At 46.0% G+C, this 15,274-nt stretch overlaps 1 protein-coding gene across 1 annotated transcript; it reads left to right on the forward strand.

The window, feature by feature from the left end:
• The first annotated feature begins 10,215 nt into the window (after positions 1–10,215).
• On the forward strand, positions 10,216–14,410 carry SLC25A4 (solute carrier family 25 member 4). Its single transcript, XM_080797495.1, has 4 exons — positions 10,216–10,660; positions 11,983–12,469; positions 12,986–13,126; positions 13,956–14,410. The coding sequence occupies exons 1-4, from the start codon at positions 10,550–10,552 to the stop codon at positions 14,111–14,113; spliced, it is 897 nt and encodes a 298-aa protein (XP_080653621.1). The 5' UTR covers positions 10,216–10,549; the 3' UTR covers positions 14,114–14,410.
• The last annotated feature ends 864 nt before the right edge of the window (positions 14,411–15,274 follow it).

Genomic DNA, 15,274 nt, shown 5'->3' on the forward strand with positions numbered 1-15,274 from the left:
AAGGAACCTCTGGGGCCCGGGAAGGCCGGGAGGGAGTTGGGTTTAGCGAGGCGGGGAGGCTCGTGTTCCCGCGTCGCACGGAAGCTGGACAAGCCTCCCCAACCCCTGAACCCCGAACCGGAGCAGACCCCCTGCCACCCGCGCGCCCACTCACCTGCCGGCGGCTCCCGCGGGCTCCCCCCGGGCACCGTCTCCCCCGACGGCGGGGGCGCCAAAGCCCCGGTGTCCGCAGTCCCCGGACGCGCCGCGCACTCACGCTGGGCTGGGGGCGGGGCGGGAGGGCGGCCGTCCCCGCGGGAGGGGCGCGCGGAAGGGGGCGTCCTCGGGCCCGCGGAAGGGGGCGTCCTCGGGCCCGCGTTCCCCGCCGTGTCCCGCCCAGCGGCCGCGAGCACCCGCGGAAGCCCGCGCCCTGCGGTCGGGGTTTCTGCTGCGGCGGTTTTGGGGTGCCGCGGGTTGAGAAGGGGGCACCGAGAATGCAGAGCGCTCTCAGAGAGCCGGCTCCCTTCCCGACGCCCGAGATCACGCCCCTCGTCGCGCAGCCTCGGCTGCTGTCTCCGGAGTCCTTGGTGTCTGTCCCGGGGGAGCCGCGAGGCGCAGGGCTCCGCGATGGGCGCCCCACTTGCCGCCGGCTGGAGGTTGCCACCGGCCGCGGCCCCAGCGCGCAGCGTGCCCTCCGCACCGCGCTTCTCCGCAAGCCGAGCAGAGAGCCCGAGAAGCGGACCCGCCCACGGCGAACCCCCGGCGCGAGCTGCCCCCGGACGCGCCCGGGATCTGGTCGCGCCGGGTCGGTGGCCCGGGTTGGGGCACGGACGCTGGGGTCCTCGGAACCCCAGGAATGGGCCTGGCAGGAGAAGGGAACTGCAAGAAAGGGGTTAATCTGCAGATGGCTCCATTCTTTGCTCTTCCCCTGTTTAGCAAATCATCCTGCTCCCCTCTGGATAAATCAGAGAAACAGCCAAGATTGGCCCAGTTAGGCAGCAGGTCCTACTGCAGAAACCCTTTCTACCACCTGTCTAGCTGTCTCTGTTCTCTAAAAACAAATAATACTCGCTGTGCACCTCTCTACCCAGCTTCTCCGGAAGGTTAGGAGAGCTAAACAGATCTTCTCCTTACAGGGACGTTCTATTAGCATTCCATGTTCTTTGCATTTCCACATCAATTTTATAGAATTCGTTTGTCAATTTCTACACCCAAAAGAGCTTGCAGAGATTGTGATCAGGGTTGCATTGAGTCTGTTTTGTCAAACTGATTCCTAAGTATTTCATGTATTTGAAGCCATTGTAAATGTTGTTTTAAAAAATATTTTACTTATTTAATTTAGAGAGAGAGAGAGAGAGAGAGAGAGCAGGGGGCGAGGGAAAGGGAAAAAATCTCACAGCCTCCCCTCAGAGCCGGGCCAGACCTGGGGCTGGGTCTCAGGACCATGAGATCATTACCTGAGCGAAATCAAGAGGCACTGTCTTAACCACTGAGCCCCTCAGGTGGCCTGTAAATGTTATTTCTTCATTGAATTTCCAAGCGTTTAATGCTTGTATATAGAAATACAATTGATTTTTGTGCATTGATCTCTTATTCTACTAAACCTTGATATTGGATTTCTAGCTCCCAGAACTGTGAGAAAACGAAGTGCTGTATTAAACCACCTAGTTTGTGCAAATTTGATACAGAAGCTCTAGGAAATGAACACAAGGAGATGGCAATCCCTAATTGTAATTGTGGATCTGTTTCTCCTTGCAATTCTATCAATTTTTGTCTCACGTATCTTAAAGCTCTGTTTTTCGATGAGTAAACATAGTCGTGTCCTCTTGCGGAACCAACACCTTTCTCTTTATGAAATGACCTTCTTCACCCCTGATGACATTCTTTGTGTTACAGCTTTCTCTATCTTTTTACTTTTAGCCTACTTGTGTCTTATGTTTAAAGTGTATTTCTTGTGGCAGGCACCTACTCGAGTCTTGCTTTCTTTTCCCATATGACAATCACTGCTTTGACTTCATGATTTTTGTTTAATATTTTGAGGCTTCATGTGTATGTCTTTTTAAAAGTAGGGACATTCTCCCCTCCTTAGTTTCTGTAATATTGACAGGTTTTAAATAAAAATCAGAGACCTGGGGTGCCTGGGTGGCTCAGTGGGTTAAAGCCTCTGCCTTCGGCTCAGGTCATGATCCCAGGGTCCTGGGATCGAGCCCCGCATTGGGCTCTCTGCTCGGCAAGGAGCCTGCTTCCTCCTCTCTCTCTGTCTGCCTCTCTCCCTACTTGTGATCTCTGGCTGTCAAATAAATAAATAAATAAAATCTTAAAAAAAAAAAAAAATCAGAGACCTAGAACGGCTACATATGATCTCCCCCTAGTGGCTACATTGAATAATGTTATGAAATTCAAACAATTATTTCAGAGCACAACTTCTCTGTGGCAAGCTATGCCTATTAAACAGTTGCGTGAACCTCCTTAATTTGACTTTAGTGTTTCCTGCAGTGGTGAATAAACTCCTCATGGTCCCAAGAGATGCTCAGTCCTTACATAGGCCAAGAAGGGAAACTTGGTAATCTTGAACTGGGACAATATTATAGCCACCCAAAATAATTAATAACCACTATGGTGTTATTAATACCTTAATAAGTAATTAAGATAATATATAGACGTTGACAAGGGGTAGTCATGGAAAGTAAGGAATTAAATGATGACTTCCAAAAACACTCAGAAGACAAATAGAAAGCACACAATAAAGTGATAAATAAACATTTTAAATGTGTAGTAATTCCTTTGCAACTTCCTTTGAGTCTATAATTATTTCAACATAAAATTTAAAACATATCAATGATCATGATAAATGGAAATGGATCCAAACTCTCTAGCTAAAAGAATAAAAGTATCAACTTTAAAAAAAGAGAGAGAAAAGAAAATGTGGAAGTTTACAGGGAACATACATAAAACATACAAAATGGAGAAAAGTAAAGAGTTAGAAAAAGATAAACTAGGAGAATACAGACCAAATGACACCAGGGGGAAAAGACTTCAAGGTGAAAACATTACTTCAGATAAAGAGGATCACAACTTACGATTAAAAGTTAAATTTCCAAGAAGGTATAACAATTCAAATCTTGTATTCCTTTAAAATTAAAGCCCTAAAATATGTAAAGGAAAATTTGACACAGCTACAAGGAGCAATTGATAAGCCAACCATTAACGTGGCTATGATTTCATAAGGCAGATTATTGGTATAGCCATATTTCTGCTAGTATAATTACTCCTCCTACTTTATATGATGAAATTCTGTATATCTATATTTCATACTGTTCCACAAAAACTATGGTGGTTAAATGTGCTCCATTACTGGAAAAAGTTGAGAACTGTTGCACTAGAAATTGAAGCACACTATTTCCTATTGATTGAACAGCATTTACTGAACACCTATTATGTTAAAAGAGTAAGTTGTTTTACTTATTTAGTTTAGCCATTTAAAAACTGTGTAAGCTGGTGGGGGTCCTGGGTGGCTCAGTTGGCTAAGTGTCTGACTCTTGATTTTGGCTCAGGTCATGATCTCAGGGAGATGGAGGTCTGTGCTGATCATGGAGCCTGCTTAGGATTCACTGTCTCCCTTTGGTCTGTCCCTCCCCCCGCCCCCAGGCTCCTTCTCTCTCTCTCTCTCTCAGAAATGCATAAGCTGGAGTTTCATAAAGCATGATAGTGAAAACCATAGCTTTCTATAACTCTAGTTATAGCCCTGAAATTCCTCCCTCCCCCATCTCTCTCTCCCTCCCTCTGTCAATTAAGTCTGTGTCTCCTTCTTTTTTTTTTTTTTTTAAGATTTTATTTATTTATTTGACAGACAGAGATCACAGGTAGGCAGAGAGGCAGGCAGAGAGAGAGGAGAAGCAGGCTCCCCGCTGAGCAGAGAGCCCGATGCAGGGCTGGATCCAGGACCCTGGGATCATGACCTGAGCTGAAGACAGAGGCTTTAACCCACTGAGCCACCCAGGCGCCCCTCTGAGAGGCTTTAACCCACTGAGCCACCCAGGTACCCCTCTGTGTCTCCTTCTTAAAATAATAAATGTGCTTGATGGGCCAAGCAACAGTAAATAATTTCCAAAATTATGATATATCTTTGGTATATATTCTTTTAAAACTAAGAAAATACGATATAGCAAGCACAAATATTGGCCCAGGAACTCAACTGTGCAAGACAACTTAATTTCTATGAAGAGACTCTATTCCGCCACGTGGTGAAAGCAATTTGGGTCCCTTTTTCTCTTTCACTTTGGCAGTGAATTGCATATAAATCCCAGGGATTTCTATAAAGATGGGAAGGGAGGGGCATATGATCTGGATTTTCACCTATGCATGCGGGCATCAGCTGCCAGGTCCTTATCCCCTTCTGGTCTTCAGTCACTGCTCTGTCAAGGTCATTCTTGACATTTACCTCATTTCCAAACATGAGGCTCTCCAGGTCTGGCTTGTTTTCAGCTAACTTGGTTGTCCTTGGATACAAAATGCTATTCCACTGCGCCTGGGCCACAGTGGGGCAGGAGAAACTCACGGGGGCTATGCAGGGTCCTTCACACAGGCAGACTAACCTGCAGGTACTGGAATTTGTTCTTTTGTTCCTTTATACTTGGAAGAACTCTGTCTCTGACCTGGGTACTAACACATCACCCAGTCCCTTATCTCCTGGCTTCTTGCTGCCACTCTGAGCTGGGGGAGAGTACAGCACCCCTATTTCTCAAGGACCCACACTGACATCTCACTCCTTGCTTTCTCCCTAATATACCTCCTTTCTCTCCAGGTTTGGGAAAACTTGATGCGATCCTTGGAAGGATGGGGTGGGCAGGAAAATTCGCTTTTCTTCAGGTGTTCTACCAAATCTACTGTTTATACTTGAAACCTTTTTTTTCTTTTGGAAATTCTAATGCCAAGAAAGTTTTCATTTTCTCTGCTTTCTGCATTTTTTTTTTTTAAGGTTCCATTCATCCGCTTGACAGAGAGAGACAGAGGGAAAACAAGCAGGGGGAGTGGGAGAGAGAGAAAGAGAGAGAAGCAGGCTTTCTCGCTGAGCAGGGATGTGGGCCTTGATCCCAGAACCCCGGGACCATGACCCGATCTGAAGGCAGACACCTAACGACTGAGCCACCCAGGTACCCCTGAAATTTTTTTTCCCCTGAAGCGATGACACAGGATGTCTGTCTAGCTGCATGAGAAAAGGATCATGGGATAAAAGCAAGCATATAGGGAAAAAACCTCATGTGTTAAAATAGCAAAATATTGTTACTCAACCGTGCTGAGGAGCAAAAATGGTCTCACTGATAACATTTATGACACGTTGATTTTAATAGTAACAGGGATTCTCCTGTCAATGAAGTGAAAGCAGAGGAGCTCCTGAATCATAAAAAAGGCAGGTGTGGTGTTTTAGTATACAGGTCAGAGACAGACATACAAAATTCACTGAAGTGTTTTTAAAAATGATGGGTTGGCCGTGGGCGGGGCGAGCGGAGGGGTTGCCTGGCTGGCTCAGTTGGAAGAATGGGTGACTCTTGATCTTGGGTGATGAGTTCAAGCCCCGCATTGGGTGTAGAGGTTATTTAAACAAAACTTAGAAAAAAATTATTCGTAAGTCGCATGAAACACTAAATACTGGGGAAGCCAGTTCAGAAGGTTCTTAAAAATCAATCAAGTCAACTCCAGGTGAGTAATAGCTTTATTCACAGAGAATGCAAGTCAGAAACCAGAAGTGTCAACGTGGAAGGTAGATAGTTAGAGTCGGATATGTTATTACTACTCATAAAATTAAGCTTAATTGTCCAATAAAATACCAAATATTCTTTTTGGAGTCTTGGATAAAGTAAGGAGGGGATGCTAAGATTATGAATGGCAGAGAAGTTATGGAACTCTCTTTAGCAAGGGGGGGTGTCTACCGGTGTTAGTGGGGGCTGGAGAGTGCCCCAGCTCCCCTGCCTCCAGCAACCACTGAGCCCCTTTCTCCCGGGATCAGGGCCTTCCAGGAGAAGTCCCTCTCTCTGACCATTTTTTTTTTTTTTTAAATGATTCAGGGACTCCTCTGCCACCGGAAATCACATCCTTTAAATAATAGTGACTAAAATCTTTCTAACCAAACTTTTTGTTTCATAAGCATGCATAAAATGTTAAAAAGACAGACTGTGACTGAAGTACCCCTTTGAAAGTCATTCAGCTGGGAGGACAACAAGAGACCCGGTAGGACCCTGTCGCCCACAGCACAGGAATCATCATGTAGACACCAGACATTAGCGTCTCTAGGACAATAGCCTTAACTTTCTGATTTTCCCGAAGTTTTCAGTGTCTAAAGTGAGAATGCATTAATGCTTGTTGAAAGATTTTGAAAAAGAAAAAAGTGAATGAATGAATAAATAAATTAGGTGTTAGTATTAGTGTTAGTTAACTTTAATAAATTAAAGCTAGTTAGTTAGGTGTTATAAATAAATAAATAAATTAGATCATTTCCATGTTGATGTGGAAAAGTTGGAGGAAAATGCACACCCAAGGAGCTGACCACTAAAGGTAAGAAGGTTCTAGAATGAACAATGGGTTTCAAAAAAAAAGGACACATTTTGTAGTTTCATAGTTTTGCTTGGCATTAGCTAAAATAGGAACTGGTAGTTGAAGCATTTTGAAGGAATCCTCATGACTTCTGAAGGTATGTGGTGTGTATGTTCAACTTTACTATAATGACACCTGATTATAAAGAACTTGTTAATTAAGGTATTGTGTTTATTAGCTGAGCTACCCTGAGCAAGAATTGCGAGAAATATTGCATTTATTTTGTTTTGCCTTTTTGAAAACAATGCATCATTGCGAATGTGTCTATTAAATACCTTTGAATGAAATTCAGAAATTCATCCCTGGTCTTACATGATCAAAAAAAAAATAAATTTTCAGAATTCACTCCTCATTGCTTACTGCTGAAATTTACCATGTGAACACAAAGTAAGGGCATGTTCTAATTAGTAACAATTTTAGATCTATACCTACACACATTATCACCGCTATGAACAAATCCTTAAGTGTTTTTTCTTTATTTCCTATGCCTTTTACTCTTTAACAGATCCCATTCTCTATCCCCAGCTTGGTAAAAGATTGAAGACTCTTTAAAAAGTTTCTACTAAAATTAATGAAGACTAGCCCAATACCCTCCTCTCAGGTCCACCCAGACCCCCAGCCTCCAGGATGCCGTGCCATGTACGAAAGCAGAGTTTTCTCTTTGATCTCCCAGATGCTTTGTCCATTCTCATGCCGGCAGAAAGCCACTGAGTGCTGGGATTGGTGGGTAGACACATGTTCTGCTGAGCACCATTCTCTCCCCTGCCTGTGTAAGTGATACCTGGATCTTGTGATCACAGTCAGCTCATGCTCCTGAGGGCATCTGAGGCCTCTCTTTTCTGAGAAAGCCCATGGAGGGAGAGGACAGAATATAGACTTCCATGGAAAACCTCTTGTCAAGGATTCCAGCTACAGCTTGCCCTACATGACAGGATAATTGGACAGAAGCCAAGAAGAAATATCATATCTTCCATTTAGAAAATAGAAAAAATTGTGATTGGTGAAATCAAATGCAACAAAGATGATAATACTTCCTGAATTAGTATGTTAATATTTAATTTAATTTTAGTATCTGTTAAAAATCTTCTAGTGATATTGAACTAATTGAACCACTTGACAGTAAAAACAAATCCAGACATAGAAGCAGACAAAACCTTTTGTTTTTTAAGTGGTTATAGAATCACGTGTAAGTTGTTCTTTTTTAAAGATCAGTGATCAAATAAATGAGTCATGATATGGTGATTTCATTAATTAAAGCTATTATAAAAACACAATATATGACAAACTAGAATTAGTAATCCAAAGCAAATAAGGAAGAAAAGAAAATATCTGCTTAAGAATTAGAGTCGTGGGGGGGCGTCTGGGTGGCTCAGTTGGTTAAGCATCCAACTCTTGGTTTAGGCTCAGAGAGGTGATGGGATTGAGCCCTGCATTGGGCTCTAATGCTCAGCACGGAGTCTGTTTCAGGTTCTGTCTCTTCCCACTCCACTCCTTAGCCCCCTTGCCCATGTGTGTGCATGCTTTCTCTCTCTCAAATAAATAAAATCTTAAAAAAAAATAAATTAGTGTTGGGATACCTGAGAATGGTATGGTATGAAATTAGATCAAAAGAAGTAGAAGGAGGGGCACTTGGGTGGCTCATTCAGTTAAGCTTCTGCCTTCTGCTCAGGTCATGATCTCGGGGTCCTGGGATCGAGCCCCACATCAAGCTCCCTGCTTGGCAGGGAGTCTGCTTCTCCCTCTGCGTCTGCCTCAGCCCCCCACCTGTGCTCATGCTTTCTCTCTCTCAAATAAATAATTATCTTTTAAAAAAAAAAAGGAAGTAGAAGGAAATAGGCCAGTAGGGCAAATAGACTACTGTATCTACAAAAGATACATTTACATCAGAACATGAAGTATGTCATCATATGGATCTGTTCATTTAAATAAATAACACTGCTAGAACAGTGTAATAAAGAATCTCAAAAGAAAAACAACAAAATGAAACGTGTTTAACACGCATTTATTGCTGTAAATATATAAAGAATTTTAAATATAAATACACTGCTTTCACACCACAGGTAGTCAAGGAAGATTAAAAATTAAATTAAATAAAATGGCAAAAATAACTAAAAGATGCTTTTTTAAAAGCCAGTGCTGGGGGAGGATCTGTGACCATTTGATGCTGCTGGTGGGTTGCATTCTTTCTGAGGAGCAACTTCTCAATATGTAGCAAGAGCTAAAAATCTTTTTAAAACATTTAATCTACCCATTCCATTAAAAAAAACAGAAATGAGAAGGGAAAATCATAAAGGGAAAGTGAAATTTGTGCAAAGTACATAGCAGCATTATTTTTCATCGTGAAAACAAGAAACATCTCTAATGCACAAAGTGAAATGTTTAGGCAACTGTTCAACAGTAACAGAATGGAACCCAGCTATTATGTGGATTAGTTTGACCCATGAAAGCTGTAAGAAATAAAGCTGACTCAGGGACAGATACGTCCACGGAGAACCTGTAAGTTTCTTGGGACCCTGAACCATCTTTTACTCATAGTGAATCCGCGGGGTCAAACTTTGTTCCCGGTACAGGGTAAATGCTGCAGGGCTTGTTGAACAAATGCCCCGATGGCTTTTCTATTAATGCTGAATTCTTGACCTTCTGCCTGCTCTGACTTTGGTAAACTTGCATTTGCTAGCTTTCACAGGGCTTGCCTAGATTTCTGGACTCTAGCCTGCCCAGCCTCAGATAAATGCATACCCTTCGTGGTCCTGGCACCTGACTAGTGACCTCTGCTCTACTGAGGGCTCCATACCCCGGGTGTCAGACAGCTGCAGTTCAATTAACAGTTAACATGAAAGGCTGCGCACTCATCAGCAAGTTTATGAAAAAAAAATGCATAAACTTTGTCAAATATACAAAATTGGGAAGAAACTTGTAGGAGCCTCCCCAGTCCTCAGTGCCTAGCATGAAGAGGCAAATGCAGACAGGGATTCGACCTTCTCTTACTTGACTCCCAGTCTCCCAGCTGCTCAGACAGGAAAGGCCAACAGCACTGACCCTCAGGAAGCCGCCACCCGCCCGGAGAACATTCTGCCCAGAATATGTCCCCGGATTCTGTTGACAGCCGAGCAGCACATTGAGCCCTTATGGGATTTACAAAAGAAGCGTCCTGTAAGGCCCATTGTAAGGCTCCCGTGGTGCCCGTGCACTCGCACTCGGGCTTTCCCCTCTCCTGGTGGCGCTGGAGGCCAGGGACGTTAAGTATTTCATGGTAGAATGAATGATTGAAGGACTGAATGGAGGGAAGAGGGGATTCGGGGCAGGTTGCCAGATTATGAGCTAATCACAGCATCAAGTGACGTTAGCATTTATTTTGGAGGATCTTAATTTATTTGCGAGCGCACACAACTCCGAAGAGGCCCACATCCAGGCAGGGAGCGTGGTGAGGGACAGACAGGGTTGCAAGGAGGAAGAAAACAGCCCGAAAGCCCTTGGCCAGGTGCGGGTCCCGTGCAGGCCCGAGGTTAAAGCAAGCTGTGCTTGAGGCATCGGTCCCCTGTCTGTCCCCAGGTCGGCCCCAGTCTAAGCCTTCTGGTGCTATAAATACAGCGGTCCACATGCTGCAGAGACACGGTGTTCCCTCGGCTCGCCGGGACAGATAACATGAATTTGCCCTTTAAACGTCCCAAGCTGAAGGCACAGCCCCCGGCCCACCCCTGCCTCCCGGAAGCGCCTTCGCCCCGGTTGCCCTCTGCCGAGGAGGGGGACGGCGAGGGGGTGTCCAGGCACCTGCCCAGCCAATGCGCGGTGCGCGCCGGGCCCCGGGGTCCCTCCTCCTCTCGCGAGACGCCGCGCGGGGCATATAAGGAGGGCTGCGGGGCGAGGCGAGCGGCCCCTTCGCGTCGCGCGGGGACGGAGAGCGGGTGGCCGTGCCTGGCCGGGCGGAGGCGAGAGCGAGAGCGGGGCTCCCGGAGGCTGTGTGCGCCCGGCTGTCACCATGAGCGATCAGGCGTTGAGCTTCCTGAAGGATTTCCTGGCCGGCGGCGTCGCCGCTGCCGTGTCCAAGACCGCGGTCGCCCCCATCGAGAGGGTCAAACTGCTGCTGCAGGTAGGCACGGCGGGGGCGCGGGCGCGGGCGCAGCGAGCCGGGTGCTGCAGGGCGCGGGCAGGGCGCGCGGGACGCGGGCGAGCTGCGGCGGCGAGGGGGAGCGGAGCGGAGCGGAGCAGGGCTGGCCAGCCGCGGCGAATCTGGGCTAGGCCACGGGCCCCGGCCTACGGCGAAGGGGAAGGTGCCCTCTGCGTAGAGGCAGGTCCGGCGCCCCTGGCAGATTCCTGGTGTCGGGTGGCGCCCAGCGTTCGGGTGTCTATATATGGAAACCCACCCCGGGTAGGTTACTGCCAGCCAGAGCCTGCTCCTGGGACGGCACTGACCCTCCACTTAGGCCTCCGAGGTCGGCCTCACCTTTCGATTTTCAGGTCCCTTGCACCTTTTGTCCTGCAACCACCTTCTACAGTACAAACCTTGGAATAATTATTGCCCAAAACCTCGCATAGGGTGTTCCATGCACCATCCTGTAGGCTGACATTTATTTCATTTATCTTTCTGTAAGCTGCTAGGTATTATTCCCACTATTTTACAGCTGAAGAAATAGGTTTTGAGAGATTAACAGTTTTCAGAATAGACTCATGTTGTCTTACCTCGTTCCCAAATCTTTTCGTCTGCCGTCTGGTCTATGGCTTCCTCCTTCTCATCCTATCGTGTGTCTCTCTTCTTGCCCAAAAGGCAAGGACCCCTCAATGAGAAACCCAGCCTCCTCGATTTGGGAGTCAAAATTATCATGAAGAAAAACCCCAGTTACTCACTCACAGCGACAGACCCCTCAATAATTAATTACTTGCATAATCTGCTAGAAAATTTTCAGGCTCTAATACCCAGTGGATTTATTCTACTTCTGTGAGGGCATCTACTCCTCCGAGATCCTGGTCTCCAGGGAGACCCAGTGAGACTGAGGCATCATTATCTCCTGCCCGCCCATTGTGTGTGTGTGTGTTATATCAGAGCAGGTGCCCTGGAGGGCAGGAATCTTTAATCATTTCTATCTCCGGATAAGCCCCTAGCATAGTTCTCATACCTAGGAAAAAGGCAATGCATAAATGACTCTTACAGTGGGGTCTTTTTAGTTTATTTGGGGAAGAACCTTTTCTCTCAAGTGCCCTGATAATTGAGGCAAAAGCAGATTTTTTTGGCTTGTTATCCCGGTAGCCGACGTACTTCTTTAGTTACTATCTGCTTGATTTCCCCATAGATTTTTTTAAGAAAGAAATTCAGAGAGTTGTAAACGTTCATTTGCTCCTGTCCTCTTTCCTTCTCCCTCTGCTCTGGCCATCCTCACCCAATCCTCCCCTCCCTCCACCTCCTCCCCCCTGCAGGTCCAGCATGCCAGCAAACAGATCAGTGCTGAGAAGCAGTACAAAGGGATCATTGATTGTGTGGTGAGAATCCCCAAGGAGCAGGGCTTTCTCTCCTTCTGGAGGGGTAACCTGGCCAACGTGATCCGTTACTTCCCCACCCAAGCCCTCAACTTCGCCTTCAAGGACAAGTACAAGCAGATCTTCCTGGGGGGCGTGGACCGGCATAAGCAATTCTGGCGCTACTTTGCCGGTAACCTGGCTTCCGGTGGGGCAGCGGGGGCCACCTCCCTCTGCTTTGTCTACCCGCTGGACTTTGCCAGGACCAGGTTGGCTGCCGATGTGGGCAAGGGTGCCGCCCAGCGCGAGTTCAGCGGTCTGGGTGACTGTCTCACCAAGATCTTCAAGTCTGATGGCCTGAAGGGTCTCTACCAGGGTTTCAGCGTCTCTGTCCAGGGCATCATTATCTACAGAGCGGCCTACTTTGGAGTCTATGATACTGCCAAGGGTGAGAGAGGGGCCTCAGGGGGTTGGAGTGGGGAGGAAGAAGGTCCCCAGGGGTCTGTAACTCACGAAGGACCGGATATTTATTAATAATCTTGGTTTTGTTCCTAGTCCCTGAGCTGAAACGGCTGCTTCTGAAGGGGTGGTATGGTGTGGATAAATAGCTAAAGGAGTCTCCTTGTCCTCTACTGAAATAAACTCCGGCCTTGAGTTATTCAGAGAGGAAGAAGGGGAGCCTGCCTCCCCCTTGCCATAGCTCTGTCAGTGACCGAGTTGAACTTGGAGCCCCTTCAACATGCCCTGTATCCTGGGCACAACTCTGGCTTCCCTGGACCCACAGGGCAGTCCCCAGCTTTGGCTGGCTGCCTGGTTGTGAGGCACCCACAGGGGCAGGTTCTTCCAGAAGGGTAGGGCATGGAGTTGGAGGTACGGTAGCCTCTTCTCCATCCCTGCTTGCTTTTGGCTGAGCTGCTGAGAGAAATCACGTCACAGCCATTTGGCTTCTTGCCTCTGCCCACAGGGATGTTGCCTGACCCCAAGAATGTGCACATTATTGTGAGCTGGATGATTGCCCAGAGCGTGACAGCGGTCGCAGGGCTGGTGTCCTACCCCTTTGACACAGTCCGCCGTAGGATGATGATGCAGTCTGGCCGGAAAGGGGGTAAGCCTGACACCTACTGGTCTAACTCTCATTTCTCTGCCCAAGAGGAACACAATGCAGTGCTCTTCCCAGTCTTCACTGTTGTGGTTAAAATTACGTGGTAAGAACTTAGGAAAGCTTTATAGTCAGTCCCCTTAACACTGTCAACTGTTCCTTTAGAGAAAAGAATGTGTTTCTATCAGAGATAAGAACATCAAAAAATGAGGTATTTTGAGGTGAACTTTACTAAGTATCTAATATTATAGAGGCCGTAGGCCCTTTTCCCTTAGAGCCTGGGTACAGAAATACAGGAAACTAATTAATTAGCTAGTTTATTTTAAAATACTGCTTTTGGGAGATGGTGCTTTTGTTGGGTGACATGGCCTGAAGCCATTTTGGCTTCTATAGGTTGAAACATGAAATTGCCATTTTTAGCATCAAAAAGTCAAATATTCCATTTGCTTCAGCCTAATAGTTGTATCTCTTTTAACTGTGTTGGGCAATATAATCTGACACTCTGCCCATAAGATTTTCTGTTCTCATCCATAAAAAGGGGGACCACCAGCTTAGTACTTCCACTCCACCCCATCCCCTCCCACTTTATGGTCTGACCATGTGAGTTAGTTAGTTCATTGCCCTAGTTCTTTACCTGATTTGGGGTGGAAGGAGCAGGATTAACAAGAGACACTGACAGTTATGCAAGGAAGAGGGTGTCTAGCTGGACACCACATGAAGCTGGGGCTTAGAGCTCAAGTGACTGACTTTCCTAACACTGTGTATAGGTGTCTTACAGAGGAAAAGCCTCTTTCCTCCAGAATTACAGAGCCCTTACCAACATTTGTTTCCACAGCGGATATTATGTACACTGGGACAGTGGACTGCTGGAGGAAGATTGCAAAAGATGAGGGAGCCAAGGCTTTCTTCAAAGGTGCCTGGTCCAATGTGTTGAGAGGCATGGGCGGAGCTTTCGTATTGGTGTTGTATGATGAGATCAAAAAATACGTCTAATGTAGTTAAAACTCAAGGTCATTGGTTCCAGATCCATTGTGTGGTTTAATAGACTTTTCCTATGGGAAGTAAAAAGAAAGATCTGGGATAAAACCAGACTGAAAGGAATACCTCAGAGAAAAAAAAAAAAAGCTTCACTGAGTGTTCATTAAACCACAAATGTATTTTGTATTTATTTTACATTTAAATTCCCACGTCAGATATAAAATAACTTATCATACTTGTATAATTAACTGAAGAACTGATAATGGAGATAACCGATGTGAAATCTCAATAAAGACCACTTAATGCACCATGTTTTTTTGAATTCTTATTCATTGCTGTGTGGATTTAAACATAAGACCACAAATGCATATTTTCTAGCATGACTTACGTAACTCGGTGGCCCAGCTTCTGAATGTCAGATGTTCTACTGTGTGTCATAGGAGTTACCTACAATGCTTAAATTTTTGGTTTTCAAACTTTGGTGGCTTTTACCTACTTTCTTTTTCTCTTACCTCAGGCCGTGGTGCTGGGCTCCAAAGCGGTGGCGTGGATCCTGACTTTCATAGTCCCACCTGATTTTATGCACTTTCATGCAATCTTCAGGAACTCTGAGATTACACTGAACAGTGTTGGGAGTTTTGTGAGATGAGGAAATGTTCTGTCTTAGGGCCTTTACAGAAGTGTGATACTTAGAATTTTATGACAGGTGGGCAGTATTCATTGACAATCAGCTGGCAAGCTAGTATTTAGTACCCTTTAGGCTCTGTGGCAGATACAAAAAGACAGGAGCCAATTCTGAAAGAAACTTCGATGGGGTTAGGAGAGAGGAATGAAATGGCCGTTATTATATCATGCAGTATCTAATATAATCTTGGTTGAGTAGGACTAGAAAGGGGGACATGAAATGTGGGGAGTGGTAGGAGGCAGGCCTGAAAGAAAATAGCAGAGTTAGGTAACAGGTATAGAAGGTTACCTGCCAGCACTTCTTTGCGGTAACAGTTTATCAAGACTAGAGACAAAGTCAGTTTTGGACTTGACTCTCATAAACTAGTGACCAAGAGAAAAGTAATTACAATTTCTAGTTGGAAATTACTTCTGGTCCAGGCTCATAGAGCACGAGCCTATTAGCGATAATGCTGGAAACCAGTCCCTATACCCTAGCAAAGCTTGAAAGGC

Source organism: Martes martes (genome assembly GCF_963455335.1).
Source record: "Martes martes genome assembly, chromosome: 2".
Taxonomy (NCBI): Eukaryota; Metazoa; Chordata; class Mammalia; order Carnivora; family Mustelidae; genus Martes; species Martes martes.

Bases quoted from the DNA above. Each gene is read 5' to 3' on its own strand.
- SLC25A4 (XM_080797495.1), top strand. From the start codon at position 10,550: ATGAGCGATCAGGCGTTGAGCTTCCTGAAGGATTTCCTGGCCGGCGGC. The intron at 10,661-11,982 runs GTAGGCACGGCG...TCCCCCCTGCAG, and splicing joins GGGTCAAACTGCTGCTGCAG to GTCCAGCATGCCAGCAAACA. The intron at 12,470-12,985 runs GTGAGAGAGGGG...CTCTGCCCACAG, and splicing joins AGTCTATGATACTGCCAAGG to GGATGTTGCCTGACCCCAAG.